This window comes from Vipera berus, assembly GCF_964194415.1.
Source record: "Vipera berus genome assembly, chromosome: 2".
NCBI lineage: Eukaryota > Metazoa > Chordata > Lepidosauria > Squamata > Viperidae > Vipera > Vipera berus.
In genome coordinates this window covers 87,986,184-88,005,984 of record NC_138203.1, presented here as the reverse complement: position 1 = coordinate 88,005,984, position 19,801 = coordinate 87,986,184, and the positions used below count along the sequence as shown (strand labels likewise).

The following is a 19,801-nucleotide window of genomic DNA, read 5'->3' as shown; positions in this document are numbered from 1 at the left end:
AAGTCCCTTAGGAAACCAGAAAGCAACGGGAATTTCCAACTTTCATCCCGGAGAACCTCTCCTCTCCGTTCCCCTCTGGTGGGTTATCCTTCCCACCTTTCCCTCTCGCTTGTTTGTTTTCTTTTACGCTCTTTTCGGGTTTAGACGCATTTTTAACGTTTTGTAAACCACCCAGTTACTCGGAATCTGATACCGTATAAATTTAATAATTAATAAATAAATAGGAAGCCTAAATAGGGCAGCGGTAACTTCCGTACTGAATTCCAACGTTGAACCGAGGTTTTTTTTTACTCGTGAACAAATACGTGTTCAGACAGTGCAAGCAAGAGCCTCGCTTTCTCCTTGGGTGTCCGCATCGACTGATAAATTGATAGTCAGGATGTGTGAGAAAAATAAATTGGAAATGTGGCTTTCCCCCCATCTTTTGAGCGCGGAAGAATGTCCGGACGTGGCCGTTGCACCAGCTCCGCACGTTACAACAGCAACGAACTTTTGAACTATAACTCCCGGGATGCTTTGGGGAATACCGTCGTGATCGCTGAGGCTTATGGGAGTCGAAGTCCTGGAGCCGTGTAGCCCAGGGGTAGGCAACCTTGGCTCTTTTATGACTCGTGGACTCCAACTCCCAGAATTCCTGAGCCAGCCAAGCTGAGGGGGAAAGGGAGAGGTTTCTAAGCTGAGCCATGGCTGGCTCAGGAATTCTGGGAGTTGAAGTCCACGAGTCGTAAAAGAGCCAAGGTTGCCTACCCCTGGCATAGCCCAACCAAGTATGGTTTTTAACTGTTTTATTATTAAGGAAAGAAAGCGTGACGTCACCGAGCTTTGGGCTGACATTGAAAAAATACGTATGTAAAAATAAATAAATAAATAAAGCCCAACCATGCTGTCTTGTTGTTTCTTTTAATCAGGGCTTTTTTTCCCTCATAGAACGCTCAGAACGGAGTTCCGGCACCTTTTTTGGATGGAACCTTGTAGGGTAGGCAAGGCGGGTTGTATGACATGTGTGTGTTCCGGCACCTTTTTCTTTTACAAAAAAAGGCACTGCTTTTAATAAATAAATAAATAAATAAAATAAAATAAATCAATCACCCCGTTTCCCTTCCAACCCGGAAGTTAACTCCTCCCCCTGCCTGCCACTTGGGGTTGTGCATCCGGTTTGGAAAGGACGGAGCCGCAAGCCAAAGCGGCCGCCTTCTCCTTAGCTGTCTCCGCTTGTGCCACCCTCCATGTGTGACCCCCGAGAGCGACGCAGCCGAGCCGCCGGCGCCAGTGGCCGCAGCCGCCGCTGGCACCAACGGTCCAAGTCGGTAAGTCATCGGCTTCTTTGGGAGGAGAGCGCCCGGCAAAAGTCCGGGCACTTTTCTCCCATTAGTTTTCCCCAAGAACGGGAGAGAGGCGAGCGGGCTCCTCTCGCCCCCGGGGCTCGTCTTAACGATTTTCTCCCCCTCCCCGCCCTCCCTCTTACGTAGATAATGGGGAATCGAAGTCTGGGTCCCTGGGCGGTCGCTGATTGGCTGCCGGGATGGACAAATAGCTTCGCCGCCTCTCCCGATCATCCGTTGGTCTCCGTCCAGGCGAAGAAGCGGACGTTTGAATGATCTCGGAGGCGCCGTTGCTTCGAGGCTTGCCCGGTCAACGGCTCTCTTAGATATTCGCCCCGTGGAGGGAGAGACGCGAGTCCTTCGTCTTCTGACTCCCGAGGATTCGGGAAAGTCCTGTAAAGTGTTGTGTGTTTTTTTTTAATACGGTGTCTGTTTTTAAATGAAGACGGCCGTGTCCTTCTCCCGGATTCCTCTTTGCTGTTGAAAACGCTCGTAAACATTTCCCTTGTTTCTCCATCGAAAAATAGAAAGTTGCCTTTTTTCCCCCGGGTCAGTAGTAGAATTGTTTGACAGTGATCATTTACTGAGCTTGTACCTTAGCCAAAGCTCAAAGACTTAGGGGCAGCTTGCAGGGGGTGGGAGGGTGTCACACAAATTTCAACAAAGTCAGTGAAACGTAAGTAAGAAGGGTGAACAAAAGGTCTTCGTGGTTTTTTTCAAATAACATCAGAGTGGGGCCATCTGATGTAAGGCATAGAGAATATATCTGAATGAGGAAATAATAATAATTTAATTTTTATTTTTAAGTACTTTCCCTGCAGGAAACAAAACAGATTTAATCTGATAAATTGGTGATCTTTACATTGTGATTTTCAGCGCAAAGAAAGATGCCAGGTTTACACTGATTATTGTATTTCTTTTCCATTTTCAGAGCTTGATACCCCTGGCAAATTTTTTCCCAAAGGAGAACTCACTCATACCTGGCATAAACAGGCTGCATCAGACAATGCCAGAGGAAATATCTCCGGATTCCAAGTGCCCAATCTGCCTGGACATGTTTGAAAATGTGGCTTATTTGGATCGTTGTTGGCACAGATTCTGCTTCCGGTGTGTGTTGGAGTGGTCCAAGAACAAAGCAGAATGCCCGCTTTGTAAGCAGCCCTTTCGTTCCATCGTGCACAGCAAGCGATCTGCGGATGACTACAAGGTGTATTCTGTTAGGCCTTCAGAAATGGAAACTTTTGCTAATCCTAATGGGAGGCGATTCCGTTACCCGACCACCTTAACAAGAGAACATCCTGCACGTGTTAATCCCCAAAGGACTTCTTCCTCTCGAAGGACAATGTCTTCCCCAAATTGTGGGATCTTGTTCGAAGGGTTATCAACTCAGACAACAAGGCAGAGAGATGCAGAAATGCATCAGATGATCAGGCGGCTTGCATCAAGGCGACAAGCTAGTTTGGAGGGTAGATTTATGCGGCACATTCAAGAGCAAGAGATGATTAGCTTTCGAAAAGCTCTCTATCGTTCTGGCACACGTGTGAGAAATATTGAAGATGGAGGGCGTTATCGGGACATATCGGCTGAATTTTTCCGTAGGAATCCTGCCTGCCTTCACAGGCTGGTTCCATGGTTAAAACGTGAGCTTACAGTTCTTTTTGGAATTCATGGATCCCTAATTAATGTCGTACAACGTGTAATAATGAATAATTTGACTAAGTTTGATTTAGAAAGCCAAGCATTTTCTAATGAATTACAGCCCTTTTTGCTGCAAAGCACAGAACACTTCTTGCACGAATTTGTCAACTTCGCGCGATGTCCTTTTAATATAGACGCATATGACGAGCATGCAAACTATGATTGTCCGGCTCCATCACGTGAAGACGGAAGCAACTCCGAGTCTTCTATTATTACCATCTCTCCTGATGAGACTGAAATCCAGGCAGCAGAAGTTAATGGTTTCAGAAGTGAAACGGGCCAGGCACCCTGGGATGACGAAACGCCTGGCCCCTCGTATTCCAACTTAGAGCAGATTCGTGCTTCTGGATCTACTGTTCTAGACACTTCTGAAAGCTCCGATGAAGACCCTTCTGCTAACATAACTGGCTTGCAGGTGTCAGAACAAACAAATGTAGAGGTGAATGGTGACAGCTGTGATTCTTCGGACAACTGTGTTATTGTTGACTACGTCAAGCCATTAGCTGAGAGAACCCCTGAGCTGGTTCAGCTGTCCTCAGATTCTGACATCTCAGCTGATGATGGGAAAAAAGAAGATGTGAATAAAGTGCAGCCTATACAATTGCGCAGTTTTAGCGACAGTGATGGTAGTAGATCCGTATCACCATTCTCTGCCGGATCCAGAGACGGTACTGCCAATCTTCCAATTAATGAATGTCTCTCCAATGAAAAAAGGAAATATAAGAGGAGTGAAAAAGATGAAAATAAATTAAGAGAAGTGTCTTCATTACAAAGCTTTTCTTCAAAGGAAGCCTGCTATGGACATAATGCATCAAAAAGAAGGAAACCTGAATCGCATATGCAGCATTCTGACAGAGAGCATCACAGTTCGAAAAGGAAGAGGAAGCATCGCAGCAGGGAAAAACGAAAAAAGAAGAGAGATGGCGGTAGACATAAGCACAAAAAGAATAAAAAGAGATCAGCCCGAGAAAAGAGTACATCCCGTTCTCTTTCTCCGAGTACTGAAAGCACTCAATCTAGAGATTTAAGCGGGTCACGATCTCGAAGCAGAGAGTATAGTGGGATTTCCAGGAGTAAAGACACCGATTATTATTTGAGAGACGATTACCAGAAAAACAAAAAAAGAAGTGAATATGCTTTATACGGTCCAAATGCTGTCGGGGGTTATGAAAGATCAAGAAACCGGTCAAGAAGCCGATTTAGCAGCAGATCCAGAAGTCGATCCAGCAGCAGATCCAGGAGTCGATCCAGCAGCAGATCCAGAACTTCCAGGCATCGTGACAGAGGTCGTTCTGAAAAGCCAGGTGGGAAAAGGAAATACAAAACACGTCACTTGGAGAGCGCCCAGAGAGGAAGTGAGGAAACCTCTTCTGTAAGAGAAAGCAGTGCTCTAAAGAAATGCTTACCAAAGGATGAGACCATCTGTGGGAAAGCGGTCAGTGTTGCAGACGGGCAACCTCAAGCAGAGAGTCTGAACAAGAAGAAGAAGAAGCGGTCAAGGAGCCCAAGTGTGGAAATTATTTACGAAGGTGTGTGTACGTCAAGATACGACAAAAAGAAAACAAAAAGAATTAAATCTACCAATCCTATCAATTCCTCTCCACTATCTTCTGTTGTAATCACAATTGACAGTGATAGCGACAGAGAGAGTGGCGTTACGGAAGCTGAATTTTTCAACCAGTTGCCAACTAAGAGATCCTCTTTGTTTTTACGTCTGGCACAAATGATAAATGGCAATTCACACTGCCAGCTACATTCACCAGAGCAGGATGTGTAATTTTTTTAAACTTTTTTTTTTTAAAAAAATAAAATAAGATTTTTCATCTTAGATAGGTTAGGCCGTAGATGTAGATTTTTTTTTTTTAGCTTTTAATGTTTTTAATTATTTGTTTACTATTGTTTTTAACTTAAGGGCAAAAAGAGTAACTTGTTTTATGAAAAAAATTTTTTATTAAATAAATAATTGAACTAAAATGTGACCTTGGAGTCCTTTGTGCTTTCTGAATTTGGTTTTTCAATTGTTTCATTACCTGACTAAGTAACAACTTCAGTGCTAGAAAGATACAGGCTTCACTCTGTCTATTTATTTATGGAACAATGAGTGTAGATCAATCCCGTATCATGATAAAAAAAACTTCCCAAAATATTTTTTTTAAAAAAACCTGCCTTAATTAGATTTGGTTCAGTTTTTGTTATATGCTTAATTTAAAAGCTAAACCCAGAACTGATCTTTTAAAAGTAATGTATGAACAAATAATTGTCAATAGGTCAATATTTCTCATTTGGGTTAAGAAGTGATGCATTATCATTTATCGTTTATCCAGATGTGTCATCAGAAGGGAATGGTTGGCCTTTATTGGATTAGTCCTCCAATTAAAAACTTCATATGACTTATTCCTACTAAGTTATAACAAGTAGATTAAACTGGGATTTGTTGGGGGGTTTTTTATGCTAAAGGCCTCTTGAAGGGAACATGCCCATGGATGCTATTTTTCATCCTTAGCTTATGTGGCAATCTTCAAAAGCTTTAATGATGATTTAATCATTGTTAAAAATTAGAATCGGGGGGGAACTATTGAATTAGGCTAGCAAAAGCTTTCAAATCAAAGTTTGATAAGGAATTATAAAACTCAGGTTTTCATCTGAATTGTTTAATGTTAGGAGTTTATGTTAATAAATATGGATGCTAGTCTTTGATTATGGAGCATTAATGGAAGCAGTTGTTCAAACAGAAGGAGATGCAGATTCATCCTGAGAATTGATTAATTCTGCTTATTCAGATTAAGTACTGTAATTAGGCAATGAATGATCAATTTATACACCATCATTTCTCTCCTTTTCCTCCTCACATCCTCCCAATGGTCTAAATCAGGGGTGTCAAACTCAATTTCATTGAGGGCTGCATCAGCACTGCGGTTGCCCTCAGGGGGCCGGGTGGGTATGGCCAGGGTGGGCGTGGCCTACTGGGTGGGCGTGGCTTGAGTGTGTATGGCCTACTGGGTGGGCATGGCCAGCTCTACAAGGTTCGCATCAAGGGTGCCTATGGGGGCCTGGGCAGGAGTGGGACAGATCTGAGGGTCTCTGGCAGGAGGAGGGTCTCTGGGCCAGGGCCAAGGCAGTGGGGGCCGTTCCCTCACCCTTTCCAGGATGGCTTTGCGGGCCGCATGAAACCACTTTGCGGGCCGGATCTGGCCCCCGGGCCTTGTGTTTGACATGTCTGGTCTAAATAGTCCCAACTTGCCTATTTTTAAGAGTCTTCAAGAGTAAATATTTTTTGTAAATCAACTGTTTGAATCTTTTTTTAAAATAACCAACTATTCAATTGTTGCAATTCTCCTTTCTCCAACACAACAGTTTTTATTCTTGTTTTAATTGGTTCTTACTATTATTTTTAACTTTTGTTAAACTCACCCTCAAGACATTTGCAAGTGGTAGATAAACTGAAATTGCAAATAAAAAATAGAAATCCATTAAATTCATTGATATCTTTAGGTTTGCCCCATTGCTGAACAAAAATAAACACCATGTAAATATGTTTTGCCTTCGAGCAATTCCTTATTATACCTTCACAGCCCAGGTAACTACTATGAATGAAAGTATTACCTGGAGGTCAACTCCACTGGATTTTAAAATAGTGTTTCTCAATCTCTGACTTATTAAGATCTGTTCCCCCAATCCTGGCTGGGGAATTCTGGGAATTGAAGTCTTAAAGCTGCTGAGGTTGAGCAATACTCCCATCCCATTTGTGTCAGAGGCACTGTTTAAGGTGGTGTTGTTAGTTGTGAAGTTGTGTTCGACCCATCGCAACCCCATGGACAACGTTCCTCCAGGCCTTCCTGTCCTCTACCATCTTCTGGAGTCCATTTAAGCTCACGCCTACTGCTTCAGTGACTCCATCCAGCCACCTCATTCTCTGTCATCCCCTTCCTCTACTGCCCTCAATCTTTCCCAGCATTAGGCTCTTCTCCAGTGAGTCCTTCCTTCTCATTAGGTGGCCAAAGTATTTGAGTTTCAACTTCAGGATCTGGCCTTCTAAAGAGCAGTCAGGATTGATCTCCTCTAGGGTTGCCTGGTTTGATCACCTTGCAGTCCAAGGGACTCGCAGGAGTCTTCTCCAGCACCATAGTTCAAAGGCCTCAATTCTTTGGCGCTCAGCCTTTCTTAGGGGCCAACTTTCACAGCCATACATTGCAACTGGGAAGACCATAGCCTTGACTATACACACTTTTGTTGGCAGGGTGATGTCTCTGCTTTTTAGTGTGCTGTCTAGTGGATCGAGAACTACCAGAAGTACAGGCAGGATTTCGAAGAGGCAGAGGAACTAGAGATCAAATTGCCAACATACGCTGGATCATGGAGAAAGCTAGGGAGTTCCAGAAAAACATCTACTTCTGCTTCATTGACTATGCTAAAGCCTTTGATTGTGTGGATCATAACAAACTGTGGCAAGTTCTTAAAGAGATGGGAGTACCAGACCATCTTATTTGTCTCTTGAGAAACCTATATGCGGGTCAAGAAGCAACAGTGAGAACTGGACACGGAACCACTGATTGGTTCAAAATTGGGAAAGGAGTCTGGCAAGGCTGTATACTGTCGCCCTGCCTATTTAACTTATATGCAGAGCACATCATGAGAAAGGCAGGGCTAGATGAATCAAAAGTTGGAATTAAGATTGCAGGAAGAAATATCAACAACCTAAGATACGCAGATGATACCACTCTAATGGCAGAAAGTGAAGAAGAACTAAAGAGCCTCTTGTTGCGGGTGAAGAAGGAGAGTGCAAAACTTGGGTTGAAACTTAACATTAAGAAAACCAAGATCATGGCATCTGGCCCTCTCAATTCCTGGCAAATAGATGGGGAAGAAATGGAGGTAGTGACAGATTTTGTTTTCCTGGGCTCCAAGATCACTGCAGATGGGGACTGTAGCCAAGAAATTAAAAGACGCTTGCTCCTGGGGAGGAAAGCCATGGCAAATCTAGACAGCACACTAAAAAGCAGAGACATCACCCTGTCAACAAAAGTGCGTATAGTCAAGGCTATGGTCTTCCCAGTTGCAATGTATGGCAGTGAAAGTTGGACCATAAGAAAGGCTGAGCGCCAAAGAATTGAGGCCTTTGAACTATGGTGCTGGAGAAGACTCCTGCGAGTCCCTTGGACCGCAAGGCGATCAAACCGGTCAGTCCTAGAGGAGATCAATCCTGACTGCTCTTTAGAAGGCCAGATCCTGAAGCTAAAACTCAAATACTTTGGCCACCTAATGAGAAGGAAGGGAAAGATCGAGGGCAATAGAAGAAGGGGACGACAGAGAATGAGGTGGCTGGATGGAGTCACTGAAGCAGTAGGCGTGAGCTTAAATGGACTCCAGAAGATGGTAGAAGACAGGAAGGCCTGGAGGAATGTTGTCCATAGGGTCGCGATGGGTCGGACACGACTTCGCAGCTAACAACAACAACAACAACTAGGTTTGCCATGGCTTTCCTCCCCAGGAGCAAGCGTCTTTTAATTTCTTGGCTGCAGTCCCCGTCTATGGTGATCTTGGAGCCCAGGAAAATAAAATCTATACTGTTTAAGGTACTTCCAGATTATTTTAATCTGGAACTGTTTAAGGTACTTCCAGATTAAAATAATTAACTAGTGACAACACTGTTGTCTGTGGAATGCCTGCAAGGGTCCTTTCATGTCCCTGTCGAGGAGCTGGAGCGAATGACGGGAGCTCACCCCCATGATGTAGCAATACTTGAGTCTTGAAATGTGGGCTTGCTGACCTCCAACCCAGCATCCTAACCACATGAGCCACCCTGCTCTGTGAGGAATACTGACTTGAAGGAATGCATATTGATTATTAAAGGTTGGGGTTGTGATGCCTGGGATGCCTGAGTCCTTCGGGAGAAGGGCGGTATATAAATAAAATTATTATTATTATAAAAAATATTTTAGATTTCCCCTTCTGAGAACAGGAAGCTCCAATCTTTAAAAAGAGGAAGTCTACTGGAAACCCCTGCCTTTTCTCCATGACCTCTAATATCAGAAAAAAATAGAGGTCTGCCAGTTCAATGGCTATCATCCCCTCCGTCTGTCTGTCTATCCCTCATAGAAAATTGGCTTCTTTGGAGAAGGAAATGAGATGGACATGGAAATGACAATACAGAACAGGGAATATTGTCGGATCTGCTAAAATCTTCCTACGGTTTTGTTTTATGCCAGTGCACTCGGTTTGGATAACTAAGTATGTAAAGCTGCTTTTTCTCAAACAAACTTTCAGTGCAAAAGGAAGAGAATTTTCAGTAAACAAAAGGAACATGCGGTGGTATTTATGACTTTTGCAGTATCTATAGCTTATCTAGGCTATGAAGTTCTTAACTGCAATAATCCTATGGTCCATCAGAAACATTAGATACCTTTTCCTGCAGCTCATGCCCAGAAATCCAATATAGCAATGGAGATGATAGAAAATATATACTTAACCGATGGTTGTCAAATAACATTGGGAGTGGCCATGATGGACTGCTCCTGTTTCCTTTCTTATAGGCTTTAGTGTAAAGATTTAAACTAATTAATAGAAAGGAATATGTTAGCTTACTACAACGGTTCATGCTTTATCAGCATGAACATCTTTCCCTTCCCTGCAATCCTTCCCTTTCATATCTTGCTAAAATTGAAGTTTCCTTATATATGGTTAGCTACAGTATAAATATTTTGTTCCTTCTACGTACATGTTTGTCTTCTGATACATAAGCTATGTGTTTTTCTTTGCATAGGTTTTGCTACACTAGTCATTTATTTCTAATGGCAGAAGCCAGCCTTCTTTTTAAAAATGGAATTGCTGCTAACCTATACAATCTTTTATCAATCCTTAACTTAGTGTAAACACATAAGGAAAACATTCCAACAATCACAACTGGTTATACCTTGATGATTTTCAGCTATCCCATCTAGAACTGAGCTAATGATATTATGGAGATCCTTATTTGAAGTCTGCAAGCTAGATGGGTCAGGATGGGATAAAACAAGTTCAGACTGATTTCTGGTAAGAATGGGCTGTATGCTAAACCAATGGGATGGTTGGATGGTTCCTTCACTGGCCCTGGAGTGGAGCCACACATTCCTTGAAACAGGAGTTTATTTATATCCGACCTTTATTTTTTTTTAAAAATGACTCAAAAACAGTAAACATATCTAACACCCTGTCCTATTTTCCCCACAACAATCCTGTGAGGTGAATTGGGCTGAGAAAGAGTGAGTGACCTACAGTTATCTAGCTGGCTTTCATGGCTGAGCCAGGATTAGAATTCAGTCTCCCACTTCCTAGCCTGGTGTTTTAATCACCAGACCAAAATGGCTCTAGTTGCAAAGGGAACGGCCATCTCAGGAAATGTCTGTCTTTGGAAATCTTGATTCTGTCTTCTGATGATGCACCAGTAAATTTACTTGGCTAATAGGAAGGCTTGGGCACCTTTGATACAGATCGAAATGGTCCTTCAAATAATCTGGGTCTTCACTAACCACCAGAGGTACTTTCTTAGGGGCTTTCTGATCTGCCCCCATGGGATCAGGATTTGGCAATCTAGGGAGGGATGAAGCTGAAAATGTACAGGGCTACCCCTCAGCAGATGAAGATAAATAGGCAATCAAAAGTTGGCATCATCATCATCATCATCATCATCATCAAATCCATTCCCTCCCAAAGACTGAAAAGGAAAAGGGGAGGGGGGAGAGAAGAAGGGGAGGGGGGAGGGGACTACATACAGGGTCGCTACATACAGGGTGGCCCAGAATTACCATTAACCAGTCGAGATTATGTATGTGCAAGGAAACCCTATAGGGGGGGGGGTAGGCAACCTCGGCTCTTTTATGACTCATGGACTTCAACTCCCAGAATTCCTGAGTCAGCATAGCTGACTCAGGAATTCTGGGAGTTGAAGTCCATGAGTCATAAAAGAGCCGAGGTTGCCTACCCCTGCCCTATACCATTTCAGACAAACGGCTGTCCAGTCTCTTCTTAAAAACTTCCCGTGTTGGAGCATCGAAGCCACTCAGCCAACCTTCGGCTTTCAGAGGGTCGGGGCATTAACATCCCTCCTTCCCCCCCCCCAATGACAGCTGATCATCACTGGCCATCTCGACTGGAGAGCCGGGGTCTAAAACTTGGGGTGCAGGCGAGAAAGCGCCCTTAGAGCGGTTGGGGGGGGGGCGGGAAAGCCACCGCGCTCTCCTTGCCGCCTGCCTGCTTACAGCGCCTCCCGGCGGAGAGGGGAAGAACTCGCACCTCGCCCTCATCGTGGGGGGGGGCAGGGGTTTCGGGCCCCCCCACGCCACCCTCTCTGTTTTGGGACGGCAGCTGCTAAAGCAGGGGTCTTCAAACTTGGCCCTTTTATGACTTGTGGACTTCAACTCCCAGAATTCCTCAGCCAGCTTTGCTGGCTGAAGAATTCTGGGAGTTGAAGTCCACAAGTCATAAAAGGGCCAAGTTTGAAGACCCCCCTGTCTAAAGTTTCTTTCTGAACTCGGGCCCCGTCTGCCCTTAAAACTCAAGACATTTGCAAGTGGTAGATAAACTGAAATTGCAAATAAAAAATAGAAATCCATTAAATTCACAGCCATACATTGCAACTGGGAAGACCATAGCCTTGACTATACACACTTTTGTTGGCAGGGTGATGTCTCTGCTTTTTAGTGTGCTGTCTAGTGGATCGAGAACTACCAGAAGTACAGGCAGGATTTCGAAGAGGCAGAGGAACTAGAGATCAAATTGCCAACATACGCTGGATCATGGAGAAAGCTAGGGAGTTCCAGAAAAACATCTACTTCTGCTTCATTGACTATGCTAAAGCCTTTGATTGTGTGGATCATAACAAACTGTGGCAAGTTCTTAAAGAGATGGGAGTACCAGACCATCTTATTTGTCTCTTGAGAAACCTATATGCGGGTCAAGAAGCAACAGTGAGAACTGGACACGGAACCACTGATTGGTTCAAAATTGGGAAAGGAGTCTGGCAAGGCTGTATACTGTCGCCCTGCCTATTTAACTTATATGCAGAGCACATCATGAGAAAGGCAGGGCTAGATGAATCAAAAGTTGGAATTAAGATTGCAGGAAGAAATATCAACAACCTAAGATACGCAGATGATACCACTCTAATGGCAGAAAGTGAAGAAGAACTAAAGAGCCTCTTGTTGCGGGTGAAGAAGGAGAGTGCAAAACTTGGGTTGAAACTTAACATTAAGAAAACCAAGATCATGGCATCTGGCCCTCTCAATTCCTGGCAAATAGATGGGGAAGAAATGGAGGTAGTGACAGATTTTGTTTTCCTGGGCTCCAAGATCACTGCAGATGGGGACTGTAGCCAAGAAATTAAAAGACGCTTGCTCCTGGGGAGGAAAGCCATGGCAAATCTAGACAGCACACTAAAAAGCAGAGACATCACCCTGTCAACAAAAGTGCGTATAGTCAAGGCTATGGTCTTCCCAGTTGCAATGTATGGCAGTGAAAGTTGGACCATAAGAAAGGCTGAGCGCCAAAGAATTGAGGCCTTTGAACTATGGTGCTGGAGAAGACTCCTGCGAGTCCCTTGGACCGCAAGGCGATCAAACCGGTCAGTCCTAGAGGAGATCAATCCTGACTGCTCTTTAGAAGGCCAGATCCTGAAGCTAAAACTCAAATACTTTGGCCACCTAATGAGAAGGAAGGGAAAGATCGAGGGCAATAGAAGAAGGGGACGACAGAGAATGAGGTGGCTGGATGGAGTCACTGAAGCAGTAGGCGTGAGCTTAAATGGACTCCAGAAGATGGTAGAAGACAGGAAGGCCTGGAGGAATGTTGTCCATAGGGTCGCGATGGGTCGGACACGACTTCGCAGCTAACAACAACAACAACAACTAGGTTTGCCATGGCTTTCCTCCCCAGGAGCAAGCGTCTTTTAATTTCTTGGCTGCAGTCCCCGTCTATGGTGATCTTGGAGCCCAGGAAAATAAAATCTATACTGTTTAAGGTACTTCCAGATTATTTTAATCTGGAACTGTTTAAGGTACTTCCAGATTAAAATAATTAACTAGTGACAACACTGTTGTCTGTGGAATGCCTGCAAGGGTCCTTTCATGTCCCTGTCGAGGAGCTGGAGCGAATGACGGGAGCTCACCCCCATGATGTAGCAATACTTGAGTCTTGAAATGTGGGCTTGCTGACCTCCAACCCAGCATCCTAACCACATGAGCCACCCTGCTCTGTGAGGAATACTGACTTGAAGGAATGCATATTGATTATTAAAGGTTGGGGTTGTGATGCCTGGGATGCCTGAGTCCTTCGGGAGAAGGGCGGTATATAAATAAAATTATTATTATTATAAAAAATATTTTAGATTTCCCCTTCTGAGAACAGGAAGCTCCAATCTTTAAAAAGAGGAAGTCTACTGGAAACCCCTGCCTTTTCTCCATGACCTCTAATATCAGAAAAAAATAGAGGTCTGCCAGTTCAATGGCTATCATCCCCTCCGTCTGTCTGTCTATCCCTCATAGAAAATTGGCTTCTTTGGAGAAGGAAATGAGATGGACATGGAAATGACAATACAGAACAGGGAATATTGTCGGATCTGCTAAAATCTTCCTACGGTTTTGTTTTATGCCAGTGCACTCGGTTTGGATAACTAAGTATGTAAAGCTGCTTTTTCTCAAACAAACTTTCAGTGCAAAAGGAAGAGAATTTTCAGTAAACAAAAGGAACATGCGGTGGTATTTATGACTTTTGCAGTATCTATAGCTTATCTAGGCTATGAAGTTCTTAACTGCAATAATCCTATGGTCCATCAGAAACATTAGATACCTTTTCCTGCAGCTCATGCCCAGAAATCCAATATAGCAATGGAGATGATAGAAAATATATACTTAACCGATGGTTGTCAAATAACATTGGGAGTGGCCATGATGGACTGCTCCTGTTTCCTTTCTTATAGGCTTTAGTGTAAAGATTTAAACTAATTAATAGAAAGGAATATGTTAGCTTACTACAACGGTTCATGCTTTATCAGCATGAACATCTTTCCCTTCCCTGCAATCCTTCCCTTTCATATCTTGCTAAAATTGAAGTTTCCTTATATATGGTTAGCTACAGTATAAATATTTTGTTCCTTCTACGTACATGTTTGTCTTCTGATACATAAGCTATGTGTTTTTCTTTGCATAGGTTTTGCTACACTAGTCATTTATTTCTAATGGCAGAAGCCAGCCTTCTTTTTAAAAATGGAATTGCTGCTAACCTATACAATCTTTTATCAATCCTTAACTTAGTGTAAACACATAAGGAAAACATTCCAACAATCACAACTGGTTATACCTTGATGATTTTCAGCTATCCCATCTAGAACTGAGCTAATGATATTATGGAGATCCTTATTTGAAGTCTGCAAGCTAGATGGGTCAGGATGGGATAAAACAAGTTCAGACTGATTTCTGGTAAGAATGGGCTGTATGCTAAACCAATGGGATGGTTGGATGGTTCCTTCACTGGCCCTGGAGTGGAGCCACACATTCCTTGAAACAGGAGTTTATTTATATCCGACCTTTATTTTTTTTTAAAAATGACTCAAAAACAGTAAACATATCTAACACCCTGTCCTATTTTCCCCACAACAATCCTGTGAGGTGAATTGGGCTGAGAAAGAGTGAGTGACCTACAGTTATCTAGCTGGCTTTCATGGCTGAGCCAGGATTAGAATTCAGTCTCCCACTTCCTAGCCTGGTGTTTTAATCACCAGACCAAAATGGCTCTAGTTGCAAAGGGAACGGCCATCTCAGGAAATGTCTGTCTTTGGAAATCTTGATTCTGTCTTCTGATGATGCACCAGTAAATTTACTTGGCTAATAGGAAGGCTTGGGCACCTTTGATACAGATCGAAATGGTCCTTCAAATAATCTGGGTCTTCACTAACCACCAGAGGTACTTTCTTAGGGGCTTTCTGATCTGCCCCCATGGGATCAGGATTTGGCAATCTAGGGAGGGATGAAGCTGAAAATGTACAGGGCTACCCCTCAGCAGATGAAGATAAATAGGCAATCAAAAGTTGGCATCATCATCATCATCATCATCATCATCAAATCCATTCCCTCCCAAAGACTGAAAAGGAAAAGGGGAGGGGGGAGAGAAGAAGGGGAGGGGGGAGGGGACTACATACAGGGTCGCTACATACAGGGTGGCCCAGAATTACCATTAACCAGTCGAGATTATGTATGTGCAAGGAAACCCTATAGGGGGGGGGGTAGGCAACCTCGGCTCTTTTATGACTCATGGACTTCAACTCCCAGAATTCCTGAGTCAGCATAGCTGACTCAGGAATTCTGGGAGTTGAAGTCCATGAGTCATAAAAGAGCCGAGGTTGCCTACCCCTGCCCTATACCATTTCAGACAAACGGCTGTCCAGTCTCTTCTTAAAAACTTCCCGTGTTGGAGCATCGAAGCCACTCAGCCAACCTTCGGCTTTCAGAGGGTCGGGGCATTAACATCCCTCCTTCCCCCCCCCCAATGACAGCTGATCATCACTGGCCATCTCGACTGGAGAGCCGGGGTCTAAAACTTGGGGTGCAGGCGAGAAAGCGCCCTTAGAGCGGTTGGGGGGGGGGCGGGAAAGCCACCGCGCTCTCCTTGCCGCCTGCCTGCTTACAGCGCCTCCCGGCGGAGAGGGGAAGAACTCGCACCTCGCCCTCATCGTGGGGGGGGGCAGGGGTTTCGGGCCCCCCCACGCCACCCTCTCTGTTTTGGGACGGCAGCTGCTAAAGCAGGGGTCTTCAAACTTGGCCCTTTTATGACTTGTGGACTTCAACTCCCAGAATTCCTCAGCCAGCTTTGCTGGCTGAAGAATTCTGGGAGTTGAAGTCCACAAGTCATAAAAGGGCCAAGTTTGAAGACCCCCCTGTCTAAAGTTTCTTTCTGAACTCGGGCCCCGTCTGCCCTTAAAACCCGCCGCAGCCACTTCGGAGACCAACCCAAATAGGGACAGACACACACACACACACACACACAAAAGGGCCGCGTTTCGTTTCCCTGCTTGGACGGTGTCCCCGCCCTCCCCGCGAACCACTTTCGGTTTCCCGCGTTTTTTTCCAGCCGCCTTTCCTCCCTTTGGGGGAAACCTCTTTCACTTTCGATTCTCGCCTCCGCTCGGCTGATTGGCAGGAATCGAGCGGGGTCTCGAAGCGGAGGGTTTTCATTGGACGGCTTGGCTTTCCTCGGGAGGCTGTTTTTTTTTTCCTCCTTTTTTCTTTTAAGCTGCCTTTCCCCCGTTGTTAGTTTTAGAAGGGCGAGCGAGCGAGCGATCTTTGCGGTCGGGTTTTTGATTTCTTTAGGGGGGGGGGGAAATTTCTTCTGGAGCAGAGTTGGAATTAAAGCGGAACACGAGAGAAAGAGAGAGAAAGAAAACAACTATTGCAACGCCGGAGGTTTAAGGAGAAAGGAGAAAAATGACGGAGGTCGAACGAGAGAATTTGCTTCGCTGCAAGGAATACATAGTGAAGACTTTAAATCCTGCTTATGTATTGAGCTACATGAAAACCTGGCTGTCCGATGGTAAGTTGGAACCACCGAAGTTTTATTTATTGTTTTAATCACAGTCATCACGTTGTGATGTACCCAACTGGACGCCACTTAGGAATGTAGGAATATATAACCCAGATATCCTGACCATCGAGCATGTAGGAGTATATAACCCAGTTACTCCGGCCATCGGGCATGCTGGCTGGCCCGATGGGAACTGTAATGCAACATTGGGAGGGCGTCAGACAGAGGTAGCTTGATTTACCAGATGGCATTTTGTTCACACTTTTGAATAGGGACACCTTAAGCGACACCTAACTCAGAATACCCGTAGACACTGTTGCCGTTAGAATGATTGCGTGATCTCCAGATATTCTCCAGATATTTTGAGGAATAGTCGCTTCAGATTTTTGGAATGGAGAAGCAGATACCCAAATAAAAAGCAAATTAGCTTAAAAACAACTTCTTCTACTTCTTCTTGAGGACCACTGGGAGGCTTCAGCTGGTGCAGAATGCGGTTGTGATGGGGGTTTCCCCGATACTCCCATGTAACACCTCTGCTCCGCGAGCTGCATTGGCTTCCCATTGCCCTTCGGGTGAGATTCAAGGTGCTGGTTTTGACCTATAAGGCCCTACATGGCTTGGGTCCGGGATATCTGAGGGAGCACCTGCTGCCGGCATCAAGTTCCCTTCGTCCAGTGCATTCCCACAGGGAGGGTCTTCTCAGGGTGCCACCGATAAAAGATTGCCAGCAGGTAACACCCAGGGGTAGGGCCTTCTCAGTGGGTGCCCCTGCCCTCTGGAACCAGCTGCCCACGGAGCTCAGGACCGCCGCCCCTCCCCCCTCCCGACCTCCGTTCATTTCGCCAGGACCTGAAGACCTGGCTCTTCGAGCTCTCTGGCCCAGGCTGGGAATTTTAATCAGGGTTTTTATATTATTTCAGGGATTTGATTTAATCTTTTAAAATTGTTTTTAACTTTTGTATTGATTTTTGTTTTAAATACCCTGTAAACAGCCCTGAGTCCTTCGGGAAAGGGCGGTATATAAATCCAATAAAATAAATAAATAAATCCTCCTCCTCCTCATTATTATTATTATTATTATTATTATTATTATTATTATTATTATTATTATTATTATTATTATTTATTATTATTATTATTATTTAGGCGTGTCAATTAATTGGTTGACTTAAGAATTAAATCACCTGCCCGCAATACATGGAGATGCTTACAGCAACCAGAAATTTCATAGTGATGGTTTAGAAACAGGGTGAAGAAATTAAAAACCAAGGCACCCTCCTGCTTTTTCATATACTGTCTGTCTGCCTTTCTCACACGTGCTCGATGCCAATCAAAGCAGCGTAATTTATAAAGCAGAGAGCTTACGTGTTGATTTCAGTTGATCCCCCGGGAGGCATTGGCTATATGATTTTTCAGAGGAGGTTGGTGATGGTTGGACGGAAAGATGTTGAAAGAAAAAGTGTTTCCGCCTAGCTGACGTTCAGCGAAGAACCCGAGAGGCATCTCTACACGGCACTATTTCGCCCACCGTTCTTGCAGTTTTTTTTTTTTTTTTTTTGCGCAGAGAAGTCAAGCTAAGCGGGTTCTGACGTTCGGAAAGCTTTGCGCTTAAGCCATCTTTCTTTCACGCGTCTCGCGGCGGCTTTGCACGCAGCACTTTCGCGGCGGCAGATGCGAGGCTTTCCTGATTTTGGTTTCCTAGGCAACCCCTGCGCGCATGGCAAGAGGTTGTTCGGTGGACTGCCTCGAGATGATTGGAGCGGGGGCGGGGCGGGGGAGTGTTTCCTCGCGCTTGGCAAACATTGCGGCCCCGCATCCAACCTGCTCTTTTTCGGAATTATCTTGATAACCGGGAGGGGGAAGCGGGGCACTTATTGGCTGAAAGCAGCTGAGGAGGCGGGGCAAGAATCCTGCCAGCAGACGGCACTAAAGCCCTCTAGGGGCGCTCGTGTCCTGCTTCTTAACAGTTTTCCTCCCTCTGAAAAAAAAAAATTGCAGGATTTTTTCGTCTTCTACTACTACTACTACTTGCATATACATAGAATGAAGGCTACTGCTAAAGCTTGTAAGCCGCCCTGAGTCTACGGAGAAGGGCGGGATATAAATGGAATTAAAATAAATAAATAAATAAATAAAGTGAAATAAGTAATGGCTGTCTGGGAATGCAAAGTAGATTTCCTTCTTTGAAACAAGGAAAGAGATGGATACATTTCATACGTGCAAGTCCTGGTGTTTCAGAGTACGCAATCTTGATAAAAAGCTCGCTCGCCATAATTTTCTGATCCTGCAAACCATCTTTAATCACTTACCTCTGCATCTTAACACTGATGTTCTCAGGTTTCCTCTTGTCATATTTGCTCTTCGTATATTTATTTGTAATCCTATTCATTCTCTCTATACTTCCCCCCCCCTCTAACACTTAACTCACTTTTAAATACAGTCCACATTTCATTCAGAACTCAAATGGTTAGGTTGAAAAGGGACTGATTTTCAAAAACAACCAAAAGTGAAAAGTGATTCAGTTTCACTGTAAAGGTTTTTTATTATTATTTAATATGATTGTTTAATGACATACCCTTTGTGTCAAAGTACTATTTGAAAACATCATTGTTAATTTCTTCCTCTCCTCTCAAGTCATCCTCATGCCATAGACATTATCAGATGATCCCATAGATTCTTCCTTCTTGTGGCATATCCATTATCAGATGTTGGTGATCATGTTGGTGATCCTGTTTTTATCAGCTGCCGCACAAAAAAGTGCTGCTGAGTTTTGTCCAAACCAGTCCCTTAGATTTTTGAAGCCATGATGATCTTCTTCTCCCTGGACCTCATTTGCCTTCAATCTTTCCCTGGAGGATTAAATGGAGCGTGCCTCATCACATGTCCAAAATATTCTAACTTTCATTTTTTAATTGTTTTGATGATTTACCTTGGCTTTCCCTGTCAGCTTATCACCACCTCATTTCTCATAGATAACTGCCTCCCATCGCAAGTGCACCTAATCCCAGTTTCACTTCATGAATGCCAATCCTAGTCTGTGCATGCAAGAGTTTATCTCATCCAGTCTGTCCTCCTGGAAAACAAGACTGCATGGGCATAGAATTCCTCCTTTTTTTCTCTCATAATAACCTCATGAAATAGGCTAGGCTGAGAGATTTCATTGGTCCAGAGTCAACCTTGACAATTACATAATATTGGTTATGTTGATGAAGACTTAAAATACTAGAACCAACAAG

The 19,801-nt window shown here is 44.2% G+C and overlaps 2 protein-coding genes across 3 annotated transcripts in view; both read left to right on the top strand.

Moving 5' to 3' along the window:
* The first annotated feature begins 1,163 nt into the window (after positions 1-1,163).
* TOPORS (TOP1 binding arginine/serine rich protein, E3 ubiquitin ligase) lies at positions 1,164-4,811 on the top strand. Its single transcript, XM_081321220.1, has 2 exons — positions 1,164-1,307; positions 2,254-4,811. Exons 1-2 carry the CDS (start codon positions 1,227-1,229, stop codon positions 4,795-4,797), a joined length of 2,625 nt encoding a protein of 874 aa, XP_081177346.1. The 5' UTR covers positions 1,164-1,226; the 3' UTR covers positions 4,798-4,811.
* An 11,459-nt stretch (positions 4,812-16,270) lies between these two features.
* RIGI (RNA sensor RIG-I) overlaps positions 16,271-19,801 on the top strand; it is a 35,440-nt gene continuing 31,909 nt past the window's right edge. The window contains exon 1 of one of the 2 annotated variants that reach the window (XM_081317140.1): positions 16,271-16,574. In XM_081317140.1, the coding sequence (XP_081173266.1) occupies positions 16,469-16,574 (106 nt within the window). In that variant the 5' untranslated portion in view covers positions 16,271-16,468. The remainder of the gene's footprint in view (positions 16,575-19,801) is intronic. The other variant, XM_081317141.1, reaches the window with a different exon arrangement.

Coding starts and splice junctions, on each gene's coding strand:
- TOPORS (XM_081321220.1), top strand. CDS start 1,227: ATGTGTGACCCCCGAGAGCGACGCAGCCGAGCCGCCGGCGCCAGTGGC. Junction 1,308..2,253: donor GGCACCAACGGTCCAAGTCG/GTAAGTCATCGG, acceptor TTCCATTTTCAG/AGCTTGATACCCCTGGCAAA.